General features: G+C 37.4%; 1 protein-coding gene and 1 long non-coding RNA gene across 2 annotated transcripts in view; one reads left to right on the top strand and one right to left on the bottom strand.

Moving 5' to 3' along the window:
• The first annotated feature begins 4,070 nt into the window (after positions 1–4,070).
• The window catches only part of LOC139449350 (post-GPI attachment to proteins factor 2-like), a 44,463-nt gene continuing 26,453 nt past the window's right edge, over positions 4,071–22,080 (top strand). Inside the window, exon 1 of the mRNA XM_071230675.1 lies at positions 4,071–4,323. Coding sequence (XP_071086776.1) covers positions 4,162–4,323 — 162 coding nt within the window. The 5' untranslated portion in view covers positions 4,071–4,161. The remainder of the gene's footprint in view (positions 4,324–22,080) is intronic.
• On the bottom strand, positions 16,896–21,227 carry LOC139449998 (uncharacterized). Its single transcript, XR_011652211.1, has 3 exons — positions 21,143–21,227; positions 20,762–20,845; positions 16,896–17,314 (listed from the first exon to the last, which is right to left on the bottom strand). It is a non-coding gene; the product is annotated as an uncharacterized lncRNA (long non-coding RNA).

Here is a 22,080-nt window from a genome sequence, read left to right as displayed (position 1 = left end):
AACAAACACCGACAGACAGGGTTCGCAATGTCCAATGAACGTGTGTTCCACACGCGGCATCGAGTGTGACGTAACAAAAACCAACATCCTTGATACTGAATTGATGAGCCTTTGTCGTGGGGAATGGTCTGTCCTCGGTAAACACATCGCAGTTGTTCTTTTTCTCCAGAACTGTTTGATAGATTGAACTGGATGCTGTTGCAGGCTCGCCTGACCATATAATGAGCTGATGTTTTTTCAAGGCATCAACATTATATTGTTTTTTTCAAAATGGTAACTTTATTGTGATGATTCAATGTAGATAACACGCAACATTTCAAAACACACAATTTTTACATACATATACCATATATATCAAATTCGAATCAAAACAAGCCATACAAGATCAAAATCAAAACCATTTAATCACTAACCATTTTTAAAAACAACATTATATGACGGACACCAATTCTTTCTATCCTAAATTTCTTTATTATACATTTTATAAGGTCCAGCAGTAAAAAAGACTTGGGAGCAAAGGAAGCTATACCTCTCAGTTTGATTTTTAATTGAAAATATCTTAAGTTAGCGATATATTAAAAATGAACTTCAGTGGCGCTCCGCTTCTGCCAACGATGCTGGAGTGCCTGGACCCCGCTCACGTAGAAGGCTTCGTCGTCGTGGTGTAAAAGTCAGCAGAAATTACGTCATCATTTTGCATAATGCTTGCCAGACAGTTTTTTTCTTAAAGTTTGGGAAAAGGTGGAAATCTGACGGTACCAAATCTGGTGAATACAGGGGATGTTCAGTGAGCTTAAAGCCACAGTCTGGGTTTTTGGGTGTTTTTTGTAGTTTAATGCCGCAGTCTGGTATTTGTTTGTTTGTAGTTTAACGCCGCACGTAGCAATATTGAAGCTGTTTCAAGGCGGTCTTCAAATAGTCAAAACTGGACCAGACAATCTAGTGATTGGCATCAGGAGCATCGATCTACGAAATTGCCTTGGCAGATTAGCAAAATAGTGGCATTAATGGGGTGACCTTTCGGAAGGTCGTCCACCCAGAAGACCGAACAGACTTTGCCTTCTTCGTGGGAGAAGACGTTAGATGTTTCCACTGTTCAACAAAATCATCTGAGTTTGTAAATTCTCAAGAGAGATAGTGAACCTGGAACTTTTCTGATCAGGAGTCGGAAGCCTTGGAACCAAGCGTGCTGAATCATTTGTAACGCCCAGTTCATTCCTCAGCATGTTCTCAACTCTCAAAGCGATGCCTACTGTATTGGCTGGACGTATCATCCATGATAATATTATGCATTTGTCAAATTTTCCCTAGTGATGGCGGTTAATGGTCTTCCGGGTCGTGGATCATCTTCGGGGTTCTTCTTTCCCACTTGAACTCCTCTGTCCATCCCTTAATTGTGGCAAAGGAAGGAGCCTTATCCCCTAACAGCTGACACCATGTCGCATGAATGGCTGTTGGAGTGTTTGTGTGCCGCACTCAGCAATATCCCAGCCATATAATCGAGTCTGGACAAGACAATCCAGTAATTGATATCATGAGCATCGATCTACGCAATTCGGATGCAATGACATGCATCAACCAAGTCAGCGAGTCTGACCGCCCGATCCAGTGAGCTCTTTCATTTAGGGCCTGTCGTGTAGCCTAGTGGTTCAAGCGTTCGCTCGTCACGCCGAAGACCCGGGTTCGATTCCCGACATAGGTACAATGTGTGAGGACCATTTCTGGTGTCCCCCGCCGTACTATTGCTGGAATATTGCTAAAAGCGGCGTAAAACCATGATCACTCACTTTTTCATTTGGAGATACTTCATGACAGAGGGGTGGTCGGTTAAAGCGTTCGCCCGTCACGCCGAAGACCCGGATTCGATTCCCAACATAGGTACACTGTGTGAAGCCATATTTCTAGTGTCCCCCGCCACGATATTGCTAGAATATTGCTAAAAGCGGCGTAAAACCATACTCACTCACTTGATGACAGCGCGCTAGCCATTTATATCCATTATCATAAACAGAATACTTACTCACTTTGATGCCTGCAGAAATATGTAGCATAGTTGGGTAAATGGTTCAAATGCAGCCTGTTAACATGGAAATATTGTAGTTATACATGCAAGCTGTTAAGGGTGTACAGTACATCCTTCCTGGTTAGGGTCAGAACTTCTCAGCTTCCCTGGTACAGCATGAATGAATGACGGTGGTGTCCTTAAGTACGCCCATGGGAAGAAATAAATCACCACATAAAAATTTTGAATATTGATTACTCATAAGATGGACCCGTGCAGATCCAGGGTAAAATAGGTCTTCCCCAACCCATGCTTGCTGTAAAAGGTGACTATGCATGTGATGATGTCGTAAGAGGCGAGTAACGTAATCGGGTGGTCAAGATCGCTGACTTGGTAGATGCATGTCATGATCCGAATTGCGTGGATTTGTGCTCATGGTGTCAACCACACTATTGTCTGGTCCAGATCCGAGTATTTACAGACCGCCGTCATATAGCTGGAATACTGCTGAGTGCGGCGTTAAGCAACAAACAAAAGCCTATACTGTACTTGGGGTAGAACGTTTTCTGCTTATTTGGAAGTATTTATAAATGACACCTTTATTTCTGAGGTCACCTCCCTTTGAACATAAACGCTTTTGAATTTTGTCAATCCACTCATTCAGTTCTCCAACCATAGTTCCATCTGTTCGCCCGCCTGTGTCACTCTACAATTGCTATAATGCTTTAATTGTTAACTGACCATTCAGTGAATCTCAAGGACAATCAGTGACAATTAGGTGAGTGAGTATAGTTTTACGCCGCTTTTATCATCATCATAAGCATCGCATTTGAAAATCTCGGAATTAAAAAATGAAATGTCAACCTAGCAATTTCCATGGCATATTTTTCTTGAAAATGTAATCTACACCATAGGCATAAATGTTCCATCAACTAAAGTGGCAACTATGTGATCAAGTGAGTGAGTATGGTTTTACGCCGCTTTTAGCAATATTCCAGCAATATCACGATGGGGAACACCAGAAATGAGCTTCACACATTGTACGCATATGGGGAATCGAACCCGGGTCGTCCGTGTGACGAGCGAACGCTTTAACCACGAGGCTACCCAACCGCCCTCAGTAACAAGTGAACATACCAAGTAACAAAGTTCTATGTGCGTATACATGTGTAAAGCTAGTTTGTCTTGTTTGCGATGCAAATATATTACACGTGTCTGTTTATATGGCCGACTGCAATCCATAGCTGGATAGGCGCGCTGGGGTAGCCTAGTGGTTAAAGCGTTCGTTCGTCACGCCGAAGACCCCACATGGGTACAATGTGTGAGGCCCATTTCTGGTGTCCCCCGTCGTGATATTGCTGGAATATTGCTAAAAGCGGCGTAAAACCATACTCACTCACCCATTGTCTCACTCCATAGCTGGATATTGTAAAGCATTCATGGTTCATTTCAGTCACACCGTTCTCTTTGTCAAAAATCAATATTTTAATTTTATAATGTACTTTAATAGCTATATAGGATACAATGCTGAATTGTATTGATTACTTTTTGAAACATTTCTTTTTCAAGTTGTTTGAACACGGTCCCCGCGTTTATGCATTGGTCGACTTGAAATGACCTGGCATAAATATATTTTTGACAAATCAAAAATCTATGAAGGATTGTCACGCAACAAAAGCACGTGATTCACAGATGTAAGATGCAAATAGTTTTGATAGAAAGTGATAATGCAAGCTTGGCACTTCACAGTATAAAATATTGATGCCAACAGTACGCATTACCGAGCCCATTGTATCGCATAGCTTACATTCTGCATGCTACTGTGTTAGCTACCACTGTAGAAACAGCTGTTGCGTTGTCTGACAGTTAATCAACAGGGGTTGTCAAATAAGAAAAGACGCCGAAGTATTTATTACCACAGCAACATTATGCCCTGAGAGTGAGGTCGCCAATGCACAATGTGCACCAGCCCGAGATTAACCAATCCAGATTCGTAATCAGAAACGTTCGTGTTTTTTAACGAAACCATGACCACACCTTCGACCACCACTTCCGGTTGCCTCTGTCAACCAAACGCGAATAACACCGACGCGTGATTGAACGAGGATAAAGTTACTAAAAGTGATTTTCGTGAACGGGAGCTGTAGTGGAAAGAAACCATGGGGAAACCGCTGGAAGGAACGATAGAAAAAGTGTATTTGCACATTCCAATCTTGAAATTTGCGGTGGTTACCGTCTCTCTACCAGCGCTTGCCCTCCTATTCTGTTTTGTGACAGCATATCTGTTCCGTTTCGACGATGTGAACGATACTCAGTGTAATGTAAGTAATAGCCATTTGAGGAAATTGTAGCCCTAGATTTTATCCATTTCCTGTTGACGCATTGTTTGAAAACTTTCTCGGATCATCTATTTGTTTGTAAACAAACATCAAAGTTAACAAGTTGACATGCTGTGATTTTGGAAAATGTGAAACTTTATCTGTTTTTTAATGAGATTTTTTTTATTCGTGCTAGTACATTAGCGTTAAGCTCAGTCGATAATGCTTTTAAATTTTTTTGAAACAGATTCATGTTATTTTATGTGAGAGAACAGTAAGATTTATTCCTTGGGGAAGCTTTATTAGGCTAGCTCAGATACTTTAGTCACAGTGCTCCAAACAATAATTCCAAGTATTAACTATTTCTACTAATCCAGAATGTTTGTTAATGATTGAGATATTTTATTCAGGTGATAGGATTAGTCTTAGTTTCTGACACAGGTCAGCGGATCAAGTTCTACATTCAATGTGGGATAAATAATTTAACTGTAATCATGGCAATTGGAAGACAAGTCAAGGTGAACTTCTTTATAAGATAATGGGATAAACATTTATTATAGTTTATGTAAAGTTTTATTTACTATGTTTATGAATCAATGGGTTCATGACCTTTTTCTTGACTCATAGTTTTATGTTATGGATAATATTGTTTTACTTTTTGTGATATGCTTTTATATTTCTTCGGAAATACATGTAGTCATGTGAGGATAGATCTACATGTTCTTGATACATGAGATTTTGTAATGTGTAGACCTAAGAAATCCATCAACTCTTCATATGAAATATAGGATTTCTGTATTGTTATGACATGTGATGTTATCATGTTAATCACACTGATGTGACTTCAGCTAGTCATTTTTTTTTAAATTGCCTGCTTTACACAACTGAAACCTAGAATCTATAATATTTCATATCTATAATATCTCACATTCAACTAGAATAGTATGTAAACTTTAAGAACAACAAGTCTCATGATATATTTCAATTAAATTAATCATTCACAAAGTAGATAGAGGTCGGAAGACTTGTCTTTCAAGGTAATAGGGACATTTCACCCTAGTCTTGTCCTACAGACCCTGAAACAAATATGTATCCAATAAAGACCATGAAGATTTGCTATGAAGCAAGTCTAGATTACTACAGTATCTGAAAATTAAGAGAGTCTTTGGGCTCCTATTTATTATGTTTCATAACTGTTTTTTAACAACTGTTTTTATGTGTAAAATATGTTCATTAAAGAGACTAGATGTAAGTCTACTTTCACAAGACTTACAATATTTATCAAGAGATCAGTTGAATGTGTAAAAAAAATTGTTTTCCGTAATTCTTTATTTGTTTGGACCAACATGACCAAGGACCTCATGTTTTTGACAAAAAATATTATATGTCATGTCTGTGAATCTGGTAAAAGAACTGAAAAAAGACCATAGTACATATGTAATAGCTTGTGAAAATAACTAGATTTCATAACATGCAGTTAATGGTCATTAGTAGAGTAAGGAACGGGTGTTTGTTGTGGTCAACTACTGTAAACTATTTCAAAGTGTAATAAGTAGTTAATTGTTTCATCCACCTATTGTGTGTGTCCAGTCATGCAAAGTATGCAACCTGACCATCAGCTGGTGGGCCCCTTGATTGTGTAGATGTTAATTGCAAATTGAGTTAATTGCTGCTGGCTTAATTAGCTTGATTATGGCAAGTATTGATGTGCATTGTTCAAGAAGTGGCTAAGTATTATGACATATAAAAACATGTCAAAGCATTTGTTTTGAATTTTGGGGGGATTTCAAAATATAATGTTATTTAATGTTGTTAAGACATTAATTTTTTATTTGACAGATCAGGAATTATTTTCAAAACCGTCACTGATTTGAAAGGTCAATATATTAATGAGTCCATTCAGAAATGTTACGACAAAATGATACTTTTGACAAAAGATCTTAAATGTCTAATCCATTTGTATGAATTTCTTAGCCGAAGATCTTTACTAACGAATATCTCTTATTCCTATTGTTTGCAAAGTTTTTTTTAATTTTCAATGTGAGTTTAACTAACGTCAGCAATTTTTCCGAGGAATTATGATATTTGTATAGTTATTTCCATTTTATGTATCGATGCAGTGTTATCAAAATAAGTGCATCCTTCCGCAAAAGTCCCAGTTTTACAAGGTGTTCAAGTTGATGGCCTCTCTCGGTATATCAGTATGCTCAGTTTCTAACAAAATTTCCCTCCGGTCACGATATAAATAACCATTAAAATGCATGTTACTTCCAGTATCTTTGATAAATGGTGAATACCAATAATGATTTTTGTTTACACAATCTGTATATTTTTGGAAGTGATATTGCGAACTAGTAGAGTCAGATTCTATCGGCAAACTGTTCTGGATAGTAACAGATTCCTTCATTAGCGAATTCTGGCCAATTTGTTAAAAATGTTGTACTTTGCTGTACATTTTCTGCCATTTAAGGATCTGCTGTTCCTTGGTCCTACCATAAGTCTGTCTGCACCGTATCAAGTCACCAAATTTGTACATCATGTAAACGTCTTTTGACTTCCCTCCACATGTATGACATATGCCTGAAATACTGTTCAACATGTTCATGTGTTTCAATCTACCACTGTACATAACACCTGAACATATTGAAGGACACTCATCATAACCGGTAATGATATCAGTATGTATTGGTAACTAGTAAGAGAATTTCAATGAAGGAATAAGATTTAAACATTTTCAAGGCATGATAGGAGAGAATTCTTTCACATATAATTCTGAAAAATGCCCAAATGTTCGTAAGCAGTTATGATTGGTTGGATAGACTGATTACAAACATTTGCCAACTACATTGTATGACCCACGATGAGTCATGTAAGGTGAGGAAAACAGGGCAGTGCGTTCGTTCATTTGTATACAGAATAATTCCTTCAGTGATTTATCAAGTGTTCCAAACTTATTTATTAAAACCTCATTATTTTGTTCAAAAATTGAAATATGGGCCTCTGAGCATGTGTGAATAATTTCCTGCTAAAGGTGGACATGGAGATGCAGTTACTGTGTTTGTTGGTAAAACCAGTGGTAGAAACTAACAATTTTAGTCAACTAGTCCTTACAATGACAACATATAGCAAAACCCTTAAAAAGGGCAAATTTCCACTGGCCCTAATGATACCTTAACTATTGGGCAGTTTGGCAAGGACTACAGGACTAGTACCAATTTCTAATGCTGAAAACCATATCCATTTCCCTGTTTGTAGACATGTATCACAATCTCTGCCAAAAACTTTGAATCTACTTTGAAACCTTAGCTTTTAGCATCATTTTCTGTAGATTTTCGTGTTAAGAGATGGACAATTTTTAACAGAGATTGCAAGTATTATACCACATCAAACAGTATGTTGCTAGACCTTGGTTTTGGATTTGTGGCCAAATTTGCAGACTGGCATTTGGATTATGTACATGATAACAATAATGAAATAAACCTCTCATTCCATCGTTGCCTTACATTTGGAATGGGGGACAATATTGATTTGGTGCCTCCTAGAGGACAATTGGATCATTTGCAAAGATACATGCATCAATACCACACACACAGATACATTTACATAGAATAGTATAATCAATATTGGTGCAGGGTGAAATCAATCAATGCCTATTGCATGGTCACAGGCTATCCATACTATTGGAAGCATTGTGCACACGCAAAGGTATTGACTCATATTTTGTGGAACTCTCATAAAGAGCTGACACTAATGGTTTTTCAATTATTTATTTGTTGATGGGATTAACTATGGTTGTTGTGATGTGAGAGTTATCTTTTCTTGTTAGTGATAGCAGCTAAAGTTAAGGTTTAGGTTGGTTCTCAGTATCTTCCTGAGGCAAGGGAGTTAACTGACTTATATAATAAAGTCCAGTTTCCACCCATGCCGAGCTAGGCTGGTATTATGGAGTTACATTTTGCCTGGACTAAGGAGTCTGTGCGTAGTCCAATCAAAATCGTGCGACGAAATCAAAATCTGGTTTGTAAACTGTCGTGCAGATTTCAGTCAATTGCAGGGTTTGCAAAGCATGTGCATCGCCAACTCGTTGTCAACAGATTTTTTCCAAATCTTTTCATGTTTTTAATGAAGGTGCTCATGTGATTTGATGCACTTTTCAAAGTAAGATCCGTTTTATCGCAACATAGATATTGATTAGTGATCAGATCGTCTTGACTTGGGGCCGCCATTTTATCTGAAGCAAATGCTTTGAAGGGACATAACTCATAATAGCCATTAGTGGTGCTACGATCGAGCCCAGGAATTCCAGCCTTGTTCAGCAAGGGTGGAAACTGGACTTTTAAAAAAAGTTTGCCCAATTTCTTACTGACATCATTATCCAAAAACATGACAAGTTTGGCTTTCTGCTTATACATTATATGTATGTTTCATTTTGATGAAAATAATCACTGTTATATCAATGACTTTGTGACTGATCCACAATTTCAAATCAACTTATAAACATGCTGATAAGCTTGGTAAATAGGGCAGTGTATTGCATATGTATATTTATTGCAATATTTTGTGATACGGGTATCTGTAATGCTATACGTATATATATTGGGTGCTAAAGTTTGACAATGTTTGACATTAATTGTACATGCAGACCAATTTTCCACATACTATAGTAAATAATACTTAGCATTGTCATTCGCAGCCATTTGTATTCATAGATACAGGGGAGATGAGAGAGAATTCAACAGAGTTTAACGATAAAAATAATACTAAAACTTGTTATATTTGTTTTTTACCCACTAAGTAACAGAAAATATATTGCAATATGTTTGAGAAGCATATTGCAGTATACCAGTATACTGGTAACACCATGCAGTGCTAATGGTAAATGGTAATAACCAGGGGTCCGGAAACCGTCATATGCGCCGGACATGTCCGATTGGGAATCTCAAATGTCCGGTCTAAAATATTGCTTACCGGACATTTAAATTTTTCTGTCCGGACATTTTAAAAAGTATTGTCCGGACATTCTTAAATTTTGACCGGACATGATCAACAGTTAGGACTGAGCAATTTCTGTCTGCAGTTGTAACACAATGAAGATTATCTACACTGACAAGCTTTGTTTGTTTTGATTGCTGTAAATACATCGTACCTAGAATGATAGTCCAATCGGTCAATCACTGTAATAGGCAATAAACTGAGTTGACACTGATTAATCGAGGATTTATTACTGAGAACATCTTGTTAATTTGAGTAAAATGTGTTTACAACTGTACATAAATACCTTGCATCATCGATGCATTATCCTCACAATGCTACGATACGTAACCTCAGTCAAGAAGCGAAAGCATGACGACAGCCAGTCGACCGATGCAGATCAGTCGAGCGGATCTGCCAAACCCTCAAAGTCTGAATGATCATTTTGTAAGTCGTGGCTAACGACTTTCACTTGGTTGACATACAACGAGGATTTGCAGATTTTATTGTTTTCAGTAGCTAGTCGTATATTGAACCTTGATTGACCGCCATTTTGCTTTCTGTTACGATCGATATCAAATTTTTTATGGTCAATAATTAAGTACAGATGAAAAAGTATTCAAATAACTACTGCTATCAACAATAGTTTAGGATTTAGGATTATATTATCTGTGTTGTTTTTAAATAATCTTTAGTATAAAAAAAACAACTTTTCCCGTGAGGTCACGTGATAACCAAATATGGGATAATAGTCTCGATCCAAATGTTACAACGCGTACACTTAAGCAGACTCATGAATATTAATTAGACCGTTCACAACGTTGACAGATCGTTATTATAACAGAAACAAACGTATGTTTTCCATATATATCTAAAATGATATTATTTGTTATTAATTGTCCGGTGAATTAAACAATTTAAATTGAAACAATTCATAATTCATCATATTATGAATACGTAACAACTTGTAATTTGTGTGTAAAAAGTCGTACTAAAAACACGCTGTTTGAAGGGGGCGTGGCATAAATGTAAATGTCCGATTGGGATTTTAAATTTTCCGGACCCCTGGTAATAACACTTGTTATTCAGAATCGACTCAGGTGCCTACTTACATGCCGCACTATAGACCCTGAAACAAATATATTCAATACAGCCCATGCAAGTCTATAATTTTTTTCCAGTCTAGAATTCAGCAGTATCAGAAAATGAAGAAAGTCTCTGGGCTCTTTTTAAAAAATATTTCATAGCTATAATTTAACAACTGTTTTTTTTCTGTAAAATATGTTCATTTCCGAGACTAGATGTTAGTCTAACTGCAGTACGGAGTACGGAGACTAGATGTTAGTCTAACTGCAGTACGGAGTATGGAGTATGGAGTACAGAGACTAGATGTTAGTCTAACTGCAGTACACAGTACGGAGTACAGAGACTAGATGTTAGTCTAACTGCAGTACACAGTACGGAGTACCTAGACTAGATGTTAGTCTAACTGCAGTACACAGTATGGAGTACCTAGACTAGATGTTAGTCTAACTGCAGTACACAGTACAGAGTACAGAGGATAGATGTTAGTCTAACTGCAGTACACAGTACGGAGTACCTAGACTAGATGTTAGTCTAACTGCAGTACGGAGTACCTAGACTAGATGTTAGTCTAACTGCAGTACGGAGTATGGAGTACAGAGACTAGATGTTAGTCTAACTGCAGTACACAGTACGGAGTACAGAGACTAGATGTTAGTCTAACTGCAGTACACAGTACAGAGTACAGAGACTAGATGTTAGTCTTACTGCAGTACACAGTACAGAATACAGAGACTAGATGTTAGTCTAACTGCAGTACACAGTACAGAGTACAGAGACTAGATGTTAGTCTTACTGCAGTACACAGTACAGAATACAGAGACTAGATGTTAGTCTTACTGCAGTACACAGTACAGAGTACAGAGACTAGATGTTAGTCTAACTGCAGTACACAGTATGGAGTACCTAGACTAGATGTTAGTCTAACTGCAGTACGGAGTACGGAGTACCTAGACTAGATGTTAGTCTAACTGCAGTACGGAGTACGGAGTACCTAGACTAGATGTTAGTCTAACTGCAGTACACAGTATGGAGTACAGAGACTAGATGTTAGTCTAACTGCAGTACAGAGTACCTAGACTAGATGTTAGTCTAACTGCAGTACGGAGTATGGAGTACAGAGACTAGATGTTAGTCTAACTGCAGTACACAGTACAGAGTACAGAGACTAGATGTTAGTCTAACTGCAGTACACAGTATGGAGTACCTAGACTAGATGTTAGTCTAACTGCAGTACACAGTACAGAGTACCTAGACTAGATGTTAGTCTAACTGCAGTACGGAGTATGGAGTACAGAGACTAGATGTTAGTCTAACTGCAGTACACAGTACGGAGTACCTAGACTAGATGTTAGTCTAACTGCAGTACGGAGTATGGAGTACAGAGACTAGATGTTAGTCTTACTGCAGTACACAGTATGGAGTACCTAGACTAGATGTTAGTCTAACTGCAGTACACAGTACGGAGTACCTAGACTAGATGTTAGTCTAACTGCAGTACACAGTATGGAGTACAGAGACTAGATGTTAGTCTAACTGCAGTACACAGTACGGAGTACCTAGACTAGATGTTAGTCTAACTGCAGTACACAGTACAGAGTACAGAGACTAGATGTTAGTCTAACTGCAGTACACAGTACGGAGTACAGAGACTAGATGTTAGTCTAACTGCAGTACACAGTACGGAGTACCTAGACTAGATGTTAGTCTAACTGCAGTACACAGTATGGAGTACCTAGACTAGATGTTAGTCTAACTGCAGTACACAGTACAGAGTACAGAGACTAGATGTTAGTCTAACTGCAGTACACAGTACGGAGTACCTAGACTAGATGTTAGTCTAACTGCAGTACACAGTACGGAGTACCTAGACTAGATGTTAGTCTAACTGCAGTACACAGTACGGAGTACAGAGACTAGATGTTAGTCTAACTGCAGTACACAGTATGGAGTACCTAGACTAGATGTTAGTCTAACTGCAGTACACAGTACGGAGTACCTAGACTAGATGTTAGTCTAACTGCAGTACACAGTACAGAGTACAGAGACTAGATGTTAGTCTAACTGCAGTACACAGTACGGAGTACCTAGACTAGATGTTAGTCTAACTGCAGTACACAGTACAGAGTACAGAGACTAGATGTTAGTCTAACTGTAGTACACAGTACAGAATACAGAGACTAGATGTTAGTCTAACTGCAGTACACAGTACAGAGTACAGAGGATAGATGTTAGTCTAACTGCAGTTCACAGTACGGAGTACCTAGACTAGATGTTAGTCTAACTGCAGTACGGAGTACGGAGTACAGAGACTAGATGTTAGTCTAACTGCAGTACACAGTACAGAGTACAGAGACTAGATGTTAGTCTAACTGCAGTACACAGTACGGAGTACCTAGACTAGATGTTAGTCTAACTGCAGTACACAGTACGGAGTACCTAGACTAGATGTTAGTCTAACTGCAGTACACAGTACGGAGTACCTAGACTAGATGTTAGTCTAACTGCAGTACGGAGTATGGAGTACAGTGACTAGATGTTACAGAGGATAGATGTGTACACAAATGTTTCTACTGGCTCGTTGGTTAAACATGTGATCAGTCAGAAATTCTTGCCAGTAGTTTGGACAGGACTTCATCATTTTTGCATGTACTTGGGCTGGCTAAAAAGATCAATAATCAGAATTATCATCGATGGGAAGAATTATTAACCATTATTAATATGAAATTGTTGTCATCGTTAATAACTTACATAATCTATTGTGATGAAATAAGGTTTAGATATACCACGACTTTTTATTGTCAGTAATGCCAATAGTCAAAGACGGAAAGCAACTGTTTTTGTGATGTCTCTAATGTCCACAAAGTAATCCATGCATATATGTGTCATGCATTATATAGTGGTGTCAAATATGTTGATTGCTTTCGGGACTTTCTTGCACATTTGAATTAACAGTGTTTCCACTGGCTCTTGAAACTGCCAGTCTTGGTGGACTGGTAACTCTAAAAATTACCAGTCCCCTCTAATATTTGTCAGTCCCAACTTTCAACAAATAAAAAAACATATGAAAATTACCTGGTTATAATTCTTTCACATCATGTTCAATGCAATGACGTCATCTCTGAAGTAACTTAGTTAGATCTACACATCATTCACACAAAGATTAGTCACAATTTTCAAGTTTCAAGACAAAGTCACTACAAAGATATTTTTAACCTTTAGGCAAAGCAAAATGTCATTTTCTTGCACTAAAAATTTACAAGGGGAAACCCTGATTGTAACAGACAAGCTGACTTTGTTTGAAAAATACACTGATATGAATATCACAGATTTATAAGGTACAGTAAACCACGTTTGTAACGAACTTGAAGGGACCACTAATTTTGGTTCGTAATAACCTTGGTTTGTTATAAGCACAAAAACAGCATTTATACAACAAATGGTCGGGACTAAAAAAGTTTGTTATGAGGGTCAGTTCGTTATAAGCGTGTTCGTTATAACTGTAGTTTACTGTACTTTGTTTGCCGGTCCACAGGGACTCGTAGTCACATGAATTGCTGGTCCAGGCCTAATTTTACCGGTAATTACCGGTAAAGGGGAACACTGATTAAGTTACTTCTCTGATATTTAATGATAATTGATCGATATTTAGTTAGCAATTATCCATCTCTATAATCTATATCAATATCTATATCAATAGCTAGTCCGGACATGTACAGTAAAATCTGTTTCACTGGAAGTGGAGTTCAGTGTAGTTAACATGGTTAACAAGGTATTTGATTTAAGATGATGCCTTTATTCAGACTCCCTACTGACATTGTTAGTGAATGTTTGAAGCAGAAGTCAGTACTATTCCAGCTGTGTCAAGGTGGCCTGTCAGCAATCAAACCCAGGCTTAACAATACAGTTGTTGATGATGCAGTCTGTGCTGAAAAACTCTTGAGATGACAAGCATGAATTTGGCTCTCAGCATCGTCTTCATTAGAATTTAGTGTCTTTATATTTAATACTGTTTTAGTTGAGCTTTCTGCACAGAATTTCGGCTTCGGATTAGTGGCTAAAGTCATAGACTGTTGTGTGGTGCAACGTAATTTCCGGCACAGATGGCCGCGTCATACCAAGAGACGTTAAAAGATAGTACTTGTTTCTACCCTGTCTGGTGCTTAGCATTAAGGAGCTAAAACAAGGACTGGTCGGCTCGGAGTCAGTATACTGTGTCTGAGTGGGGTATTCATGTTAAACTGCAGCATAATATCTCAGTGGGCTAGCACTATGAAATCGGCATTAGTCCTGACCAGTACAAGCAGCCAAACACACACACTCTCACATGCATGCACATCGCTGTATGAGTGTTTTTACTCAAAGGTTTCTATTTTAATTGGGTTATTACATTTTTAATTGGATAACCAATTTTTTTTCACTCATCTATTCATCACTCTATTGGGTTTTTCCCAAAATTAGCCAACATTTTGTGATTTAAAAAAAATATATAAATAATGTTTTAAATGTATATAAGGGTTCTAACTAAGGGCTTGACTCGGAAAGTAAATTATCTAGTAATTGTGTTTCGGAAATTAGCTCCATTGGATATTTTCACATGCTGTGTTTATACATTTGAGTTTTTCATTTAATGCATTCATTTCTATACGCAAGTCAATTGAAAGTAATTGGGTTTTGAATAAAAAAAAAAAATTTTTTTTTTTTTTGAGGGGGGTATTTTACGCTAATACGCAGCTTATCTGTAGCTGTTGTACATCATGACGAAGTGTTGAAAAGGTACCATGCCAAATGATATTAAAATGAACACTTAAAGTAACTATCATTAGTGTTGGAAGTCAAGCTCTTAATTTGTGATCAATAGTCAACATCATCATTCGATCGATAATTAACATTCTATTGACAGTGAATGCTGAGAAGCTCTCAGAAGTAAGTCAGAGTTTAGAGCCCTGTGTCGAGTTCTAACTGGGTTTTTTTAACTGTTGGTTGTAACTGTCTTACTTTGCCAATAATTATCAGCTTGGAAGTAGAGAGGATGTGTTGATCTGTTTGTATGTGACCCTGCACACACGCTTTCATCTTCAGAACTTCTTCTTTATTAGTCAATCCAATCGCTAGTGTCTTCCTCACAGCATCACAGCATCAAACATTTCATCAAACAATTTGGTCAGTACAGCCAGAACAGAAACCAATCTAAGTCCATGTGTGAGTTTGGGATTCATGAAGAAGTCAGCAGTGATATCTTTACTATGCATGTTTATCTAAACATGCAGCACTTCTGGTGCTTGTGTAGGTATGGGCGTATAAATAAATAAAATTATTTCTCCTTGACATACACTTGACCTCAAGCTCATTACACAGATTCCTCCAACCCTACACCCTTCACACAGCAAAAAAAATGCAGTTTCCGGTATCCGGATACCTGCCGGATACCACCGGACACTTACCCAAAACGCGTCCGGGTATCCGGTGGCAGAAACCAGGCCGGATACCAGATCCGTGGTATCCGGCATGGACACCTCACCTGAAAGTATGCCACCTGGAATCCGGGTATCCGGCACCGGATACCTCACCGGATACCTCAATCTGGGTGTCCAGGGATCCGGCACCGGATACCTCATTCTGAGTTTCCAAAAACATGTCACAATTTGGGGGGTGCATTTTGTTCAATTAAGTGTGAAACACCTAAAAATATATTGGAAACTAACCATGAAAATTGAACATTGCTGAAGGTATCCGGCAGGTATCCGGCAGGTATCCGGATGCAATTTTTCGAGATGTCTTTCTCCTAGTAAATAATGTTAGCCTGGGCATAGCAGATAGCTGTAGTAATATTCTGTGTTATTTTGGTTGTAAATATCCCCTTAAAGTTGAGATCTATGGGCAGGTACTTTTGGTGAAAACATTTTTCAAATTCATATATATTTCATTTTAGATGTTCAGCGTATTAAATGAAAAGCATTCAGTCCTGGTATGATGGTATCCTTACATTTCATCTTCATATTCCCAGTTTGTTCTAGCTTCTCGTGGTTGAAGCGCTCGATTCACCACATCGGTACATTGCTTGGTGTCACCCATCATGATATTGTTGGAATTTTGCTCATAAAGTGACATGACACCATATTCACTCTGACAAAACAAATGAAAGTCATTGGCTATGTGCTCACTTGGGCCTTTGTTCCTGGTGAGATTAAAAGATTATTTTGGAACTGTATCAGTACTTGTTACATCTTGACAGACGAGTTTCATTGAAGTTTGAAACAGAATATCATTAACCCAAATGGGTGCATCCACAGAAAACACCTAATAAAGTACCGGTTCATAAAAACATCAATGTAATTTTTCTACTGACATGGAACTAAAATCTTCATTCAGTGAGCTGTATTAATTGTTGGAAAACATTCAGGGCATTAGTATATTTGATATATGTTAGCACCTATGTTATGAATGATCAATATCATATTTCTTTAAAGAAGCAAAACAAAAAAATTTGTTAAGATAACAAATCATATTTATTGATTTTATGACATTTCATTGGTTCAGTAACCAAAGGTGTTTGCAAGAACATTCAAAAACAGAAACAGATGCTTCAATGCCATTTTCTAAATAAACAAATCGGTCAAATCTCAGAAGAATTTCAAGGGAGAAGAATATCTAAAGTCAATTATGTTTGTGCAGTAAACCACAAAAGTCATTCAGATTTGTATAGTCAGCGTCAGTGTACACCACATAAACATAGTCTCACAGCTGTGGTATTAATTCCTTTAGACTTGATTAATGTCGTAATAAAACAACCTACAGAATCACACTGATGTGGCATTAGTCATTCAGAATCATCACTTTCTGAGGTGAACCTGCTAGTTGTTCTGGGGAGGATTATTCATCACCCTGAGAGTCCTTTGTATGACTTGTCTGATCTGGTGTCATTGTGAAATCCAGGTGCCTGAAACAATTTATAACATCTTTAAGATCTTGTTATTAAAAATATAAGAAACACACATATATTGACAAAGGGTAAAAAGTTGGTTTCTCAATGAGTAAGGTAATGACAGTTTATCAAGCAACTGTTAACCAAACCATGTTAATCAATGTAAAAAAGCCATAGCAAACAGTAAATTTTACAGAAAATACAAAATTGTAATTGATCTTCTGAAAACAATTCCTGTAGTGCCATAAGGCAGGCTCACCTGATTTTTTCTCAAATGTTTGCATTACATCAAAACATAAGGAAGGTTAAACAAGGCAATGCAAATTGCATAAAATAGGTTCTTATACATAAAACAACTACCGTATTTGATGTAATAAGCGCCTCGCTCTAATAAGCGCCCACAGGAATATTTGCTAATATATTGTCTCGTTAACAATCCCAAATAGCACCCTTTCCAATTGATCAATGTATACAAGACTTATTTATTTGCATATAATACACATTCGTGTGTGATATGCACCCTTAATTATGGGGAATTTCATTCTGGAAAAATATATTTGTCGTGCATTAACATTTCAGGCTGCCAGCATAAAGCAGGAAATGTTGAGAGCGCCCTGGGCGCTTATTCTGTCGAATACGGTATTCATAATTATCAAAACTTTCAATCACACAAGTAATGTAAGTGATCTCAAAATATTATATAATGAGTGTGCAAGTTAGTATAGTTCCACACAGCTTTTAGCAATATTCCAGCAATATATCTGCGGGGACACCAGAAATGGGCTTTTCACACAGTACCCATGTGGGGAACAGAACCCAGTGCTTCGGAGAACGCATTACCCACTAGGCTACCAAATACAAATATCATCTCAAATACAAAAGTAAGTAACATTAGGATTTCATACAACAGATATTTTCTCCAAATATCAAGTCACTATACAACTGATTGAATTACTGATTAGAGAAGCAAGTACATATAAATGTAGCAGCTGAATCAGGCTTAATTTGAATCGTTCCTTGCTTCAGTTGCAATGGGAGCCACATTGAAAATAATTATCTCACTTATTATTGATGATTAATATCTACCATTAATTGGTAGGCCAAAATAGACACTGATACAAAAAATCAACTGAAAAGAACCACCTGAACAATCGACTAAAAACTATGTATATTACATTTGGGGGACCTTATTTCGGCTGCTGGCAATAGCATGGGCGGATACAGAGGGGGGGTTGCTGTGGTGCGCACCCCCCTTTTTATTTCGAAAATAACTCTTTATTTCTGTATAAATTTCCACCAAAGACAATAAATAGCTGTAAAAAAGCTGTATCCGCCCATGATTAGTCATGAGTAAAATCATTATCATATTTTTATCATTTATCCTATCTTTAATTAAGATTAACAATAACGGGAAAAGCTGCCAAATATATTGGTCAAGTGTAATCATAATTTAAGTAGTTCTATTTGGTTTTGGAACTTTTCAAGGGTCATTGTAAATATATGTGTATTCCTATTTGAATACTCGTTTGATTGTTATAAAGTTACACAGTATTGCATCTATCGTCTGTTTCTAAATACAGTGGAACCCATCTTTGACTTGTGTGACATAATTGAATCATACCCCAATTGAATCATACCCCAAGTGCATTGTTATGCATCTGCACAGAGTGGTCAAAGTCCTTGTCACACACATAGTTTGCTACAAGGCAGAATCCAATAAGTACAGTTGAGACATCAGGTTGTATCCAGACAAACTGTCTGATAATCTCAAGTATGGTCTTGGTAGGATCAAGGGATGTAGCTAATCCTAAATAAACATTAAACAAATGACATAATCTCTTCTACAGAACACTTGATCAAAGCCTGCCCCACCTTTGATGTTTATCATCTTGTTACGCTCACAACAGCTCATTAGCAAGATGAACTCAATGTCAACTCATGGTGGATTAGGGATTAACAGGGCAATTAGTGTCAGGTGGGTATTATCACTTGCAATTATCTGTTAATTACTTAATTGAGTAGTGACGGCTTAGTTAGTTTCCAACCACACTGACAAGTCAGTTTACAGTTTACTAGTAACATGTTTCTGTGGACCAAGGAAATGTATCTTGCCAGATACTTAAAAAGTTCTACTCATAAGTAATAAAATAATGACAGTTTTGATATGCAATTCTCCCTACAAAGACATTTAACATTTGATATACATAAACTGTCTGTTGAAACTATGATGATGCTAATATACAAGTCGCACAAAACAACTAATTCATATACTGGTACCTAGCCAAACATACATAATTTTTATACGCGTATGCACATGCTTGTACATATATACCTCTACTGGCACATCACACATACAAACAATCATTAGATGGATGTAATCGTTGAAAAAATATTTTACATACACAAACAAGTGAACAGATTCTGTAATAGCATGGTTAATATTGGGAGATGTTTAAGCATTTCCATTTTCACAGAATCGAAGGCATATCCTTTCAGGACTCAGATCAGCTTGTAGTGATTTAAATTCACATAAAAATGATTCATGTGAAATGACCTATCCCGCACGTGTGGCACCTGTTATAAAAATACCATTCATTACTTATTTGTGTGTCCAAATTATGCTATTATTAGAAATACTAGGTATTATTATACAGCATGGATATAAGAAAGCTTTATATGGAATTGTTGAAAATTATGTACAGGAAAACATTGAAATAAATCAATCAATACGTGCATTTATCTCAGAATCTGGTAGATTTAATCAATATGGACTTCTCCTTCATTATCTAATTATAATCAGATGATTACATTATTGCTCAACTGATAGTTTGCAATAGTATAGAATTAGTATTTTATTAATAATTATTTTGTATTTGAGCATCATTTAGATAAGCCAATGAAAAAAATATATGTTCAAAACACATGTAGTAGAACATATTGCAATAGTTAAGACCCGAAAAGAAGTTATGTGTAGGATCCTCAAAATGGTATCCACAAGAGCAGGTTGTAGAATCATGTTGGTGTTTGTTGTTTAACTCTGCACTCAGCCATATTCCAGCGGTCTGTAAATAATCAAGTCTGGACCAGACTATCCAGTGATTGACATCATGAGCATCCATCCACACAATTGGGATACAATGACATGGATCAACCAAGTCAGCGAGCCTGATCAGCCGATCCATTAAGTTATCTCTTACAACTAGCATAGGTTGATCATGTTGATGGGGACTAACTTCAACCTGGAATCCCCATGTGAGTATGTATGCGGCTGTTAGCTTTGTTTGATGTTTAACGCCACACTCAGCAATATCGCAGCTATGTGGCAGGAATCAAACCTGCATGGGTCTTCAGCACGAAGAGTGAACGCTTCAACCACTAGGCTACCCCACCACCCAAAATTCCCCCATGATAAAGTTGTCATCATGGTTATTGTTCAGCTAGTTCAAGTGAAAATGTTCATACCCTTAAAATGTCTTATCTTCCACTTCACGATGATCTCTGATGCAAAACTTCCCTGTCATTAAAGCTGTTCTTGATTCTTCACATCTGGAAAAATATGTTGAGGCTATTAATCATCTCACAGAGTAAAGGGAGTATATGAAATAAGACAGTGAGTCACATTAGCATACAAATTATCCAGTTAAAGTAAACATATTTCTTCATTATATACATAAGCATATACTAACATATGATAGACAGGCTACTTGTTATATAAAAATATAATTATATCCTGATACATTTACTTACATGTTGGTTATGAAAGTTAATGTGTCACATGTGACAGGCTTACATGTGGTAAATTACTTTAATACGTGATCATTGTAATATTCACATATTCCTTACCTTAATGTGTCACTTCAGCTGCCAGCATTACCTCAGCTGCAATCTCAATATTTGGCCAGTTTTGACGAAATGACCGATTGTGTTCTGTGTATAAGCTGGGCCTCGTCTCTAATATAACTTGGCGCAAGTTGACGACGCGCATAGAGAGCCGGGAACCAGCTTATGTCGTGTTAAACTAGTTCCCGGCTCCCTATGCGCGTCGTCAACTTGCGCCAAACAATATTGTGATATTAGAGACGGGGGCCCAGCTTTGTGTTAACCCGGAACAAGCCAATTTACCCATATTCCCCTGCGGTCCAGGGCGCCATTTTAGAACATGGATGTAAACAAACCTCGTGTATAGATATACACCGTGATGCTTGATTACGATAAGCTTACCTCGTGTATCGATAGATTGTTCTCATTCACCTCCACCACGGAAATGCCGGCCGAAGTTCCTCTGAGCCATCCACAACGCGGAAGTCAACAGTATTTGGAAAGGCGATTGGCAGCAAATGCGGATGCCAGGTACGTAGCAGGGCTTCGTGACCTTATGATTTCCGTGCAGAGATCTTATGGAATGGATTGATTTAGATATTTTCCTGCTCTACATACTTTACTGTAAACGCCAAGGGTCCTTTTTTAGTATTATTGTCAACTGTTTGTTATGACGACAAGGATTTGCATAAGGGGCGTAATGGATTTGTGGTCAAAACAAGATGATCCAAATTAGATCGGCTTTTTATAGATAATGAAGAAATGTACAAAGATCTAGGAACGATTATTAACTCTAAACTTTTGTGGGATGCTAATACAGACTATAATTTACAATAATGGCCACCAAAGACTTTACTTTTTTTACGCTTAACATATTTTTATAATTACACTGTTATGTCCTTGTTTTGTATAAGCTTCATAATTAAATAATATATTTCTGTAATGTGAATGCTACTTATTTT

The sequence above is a fragment of the Haliotis cracherodii genome, unplaced genomic scaffold, assembly GCF_022045235.1.
Source record: "Haliotis cracherodii isolate W230 unplaced genomic scaffold, xgHalCrac1.p SCAF_8, whole genome shotgun sequence".
Classification (NCBI taxonomy): Eukaryota; Metazoa; Mollusca; class Gastropoda; order Lepetellida; family Haliotidae; genus Haliotis; species Haliotis cracherodii.
The sequence above is the reverse complement of the archived record's forward strand: the minus strand, read 5'-3'. Positions and strand labels throughout refer to the sequence as shown.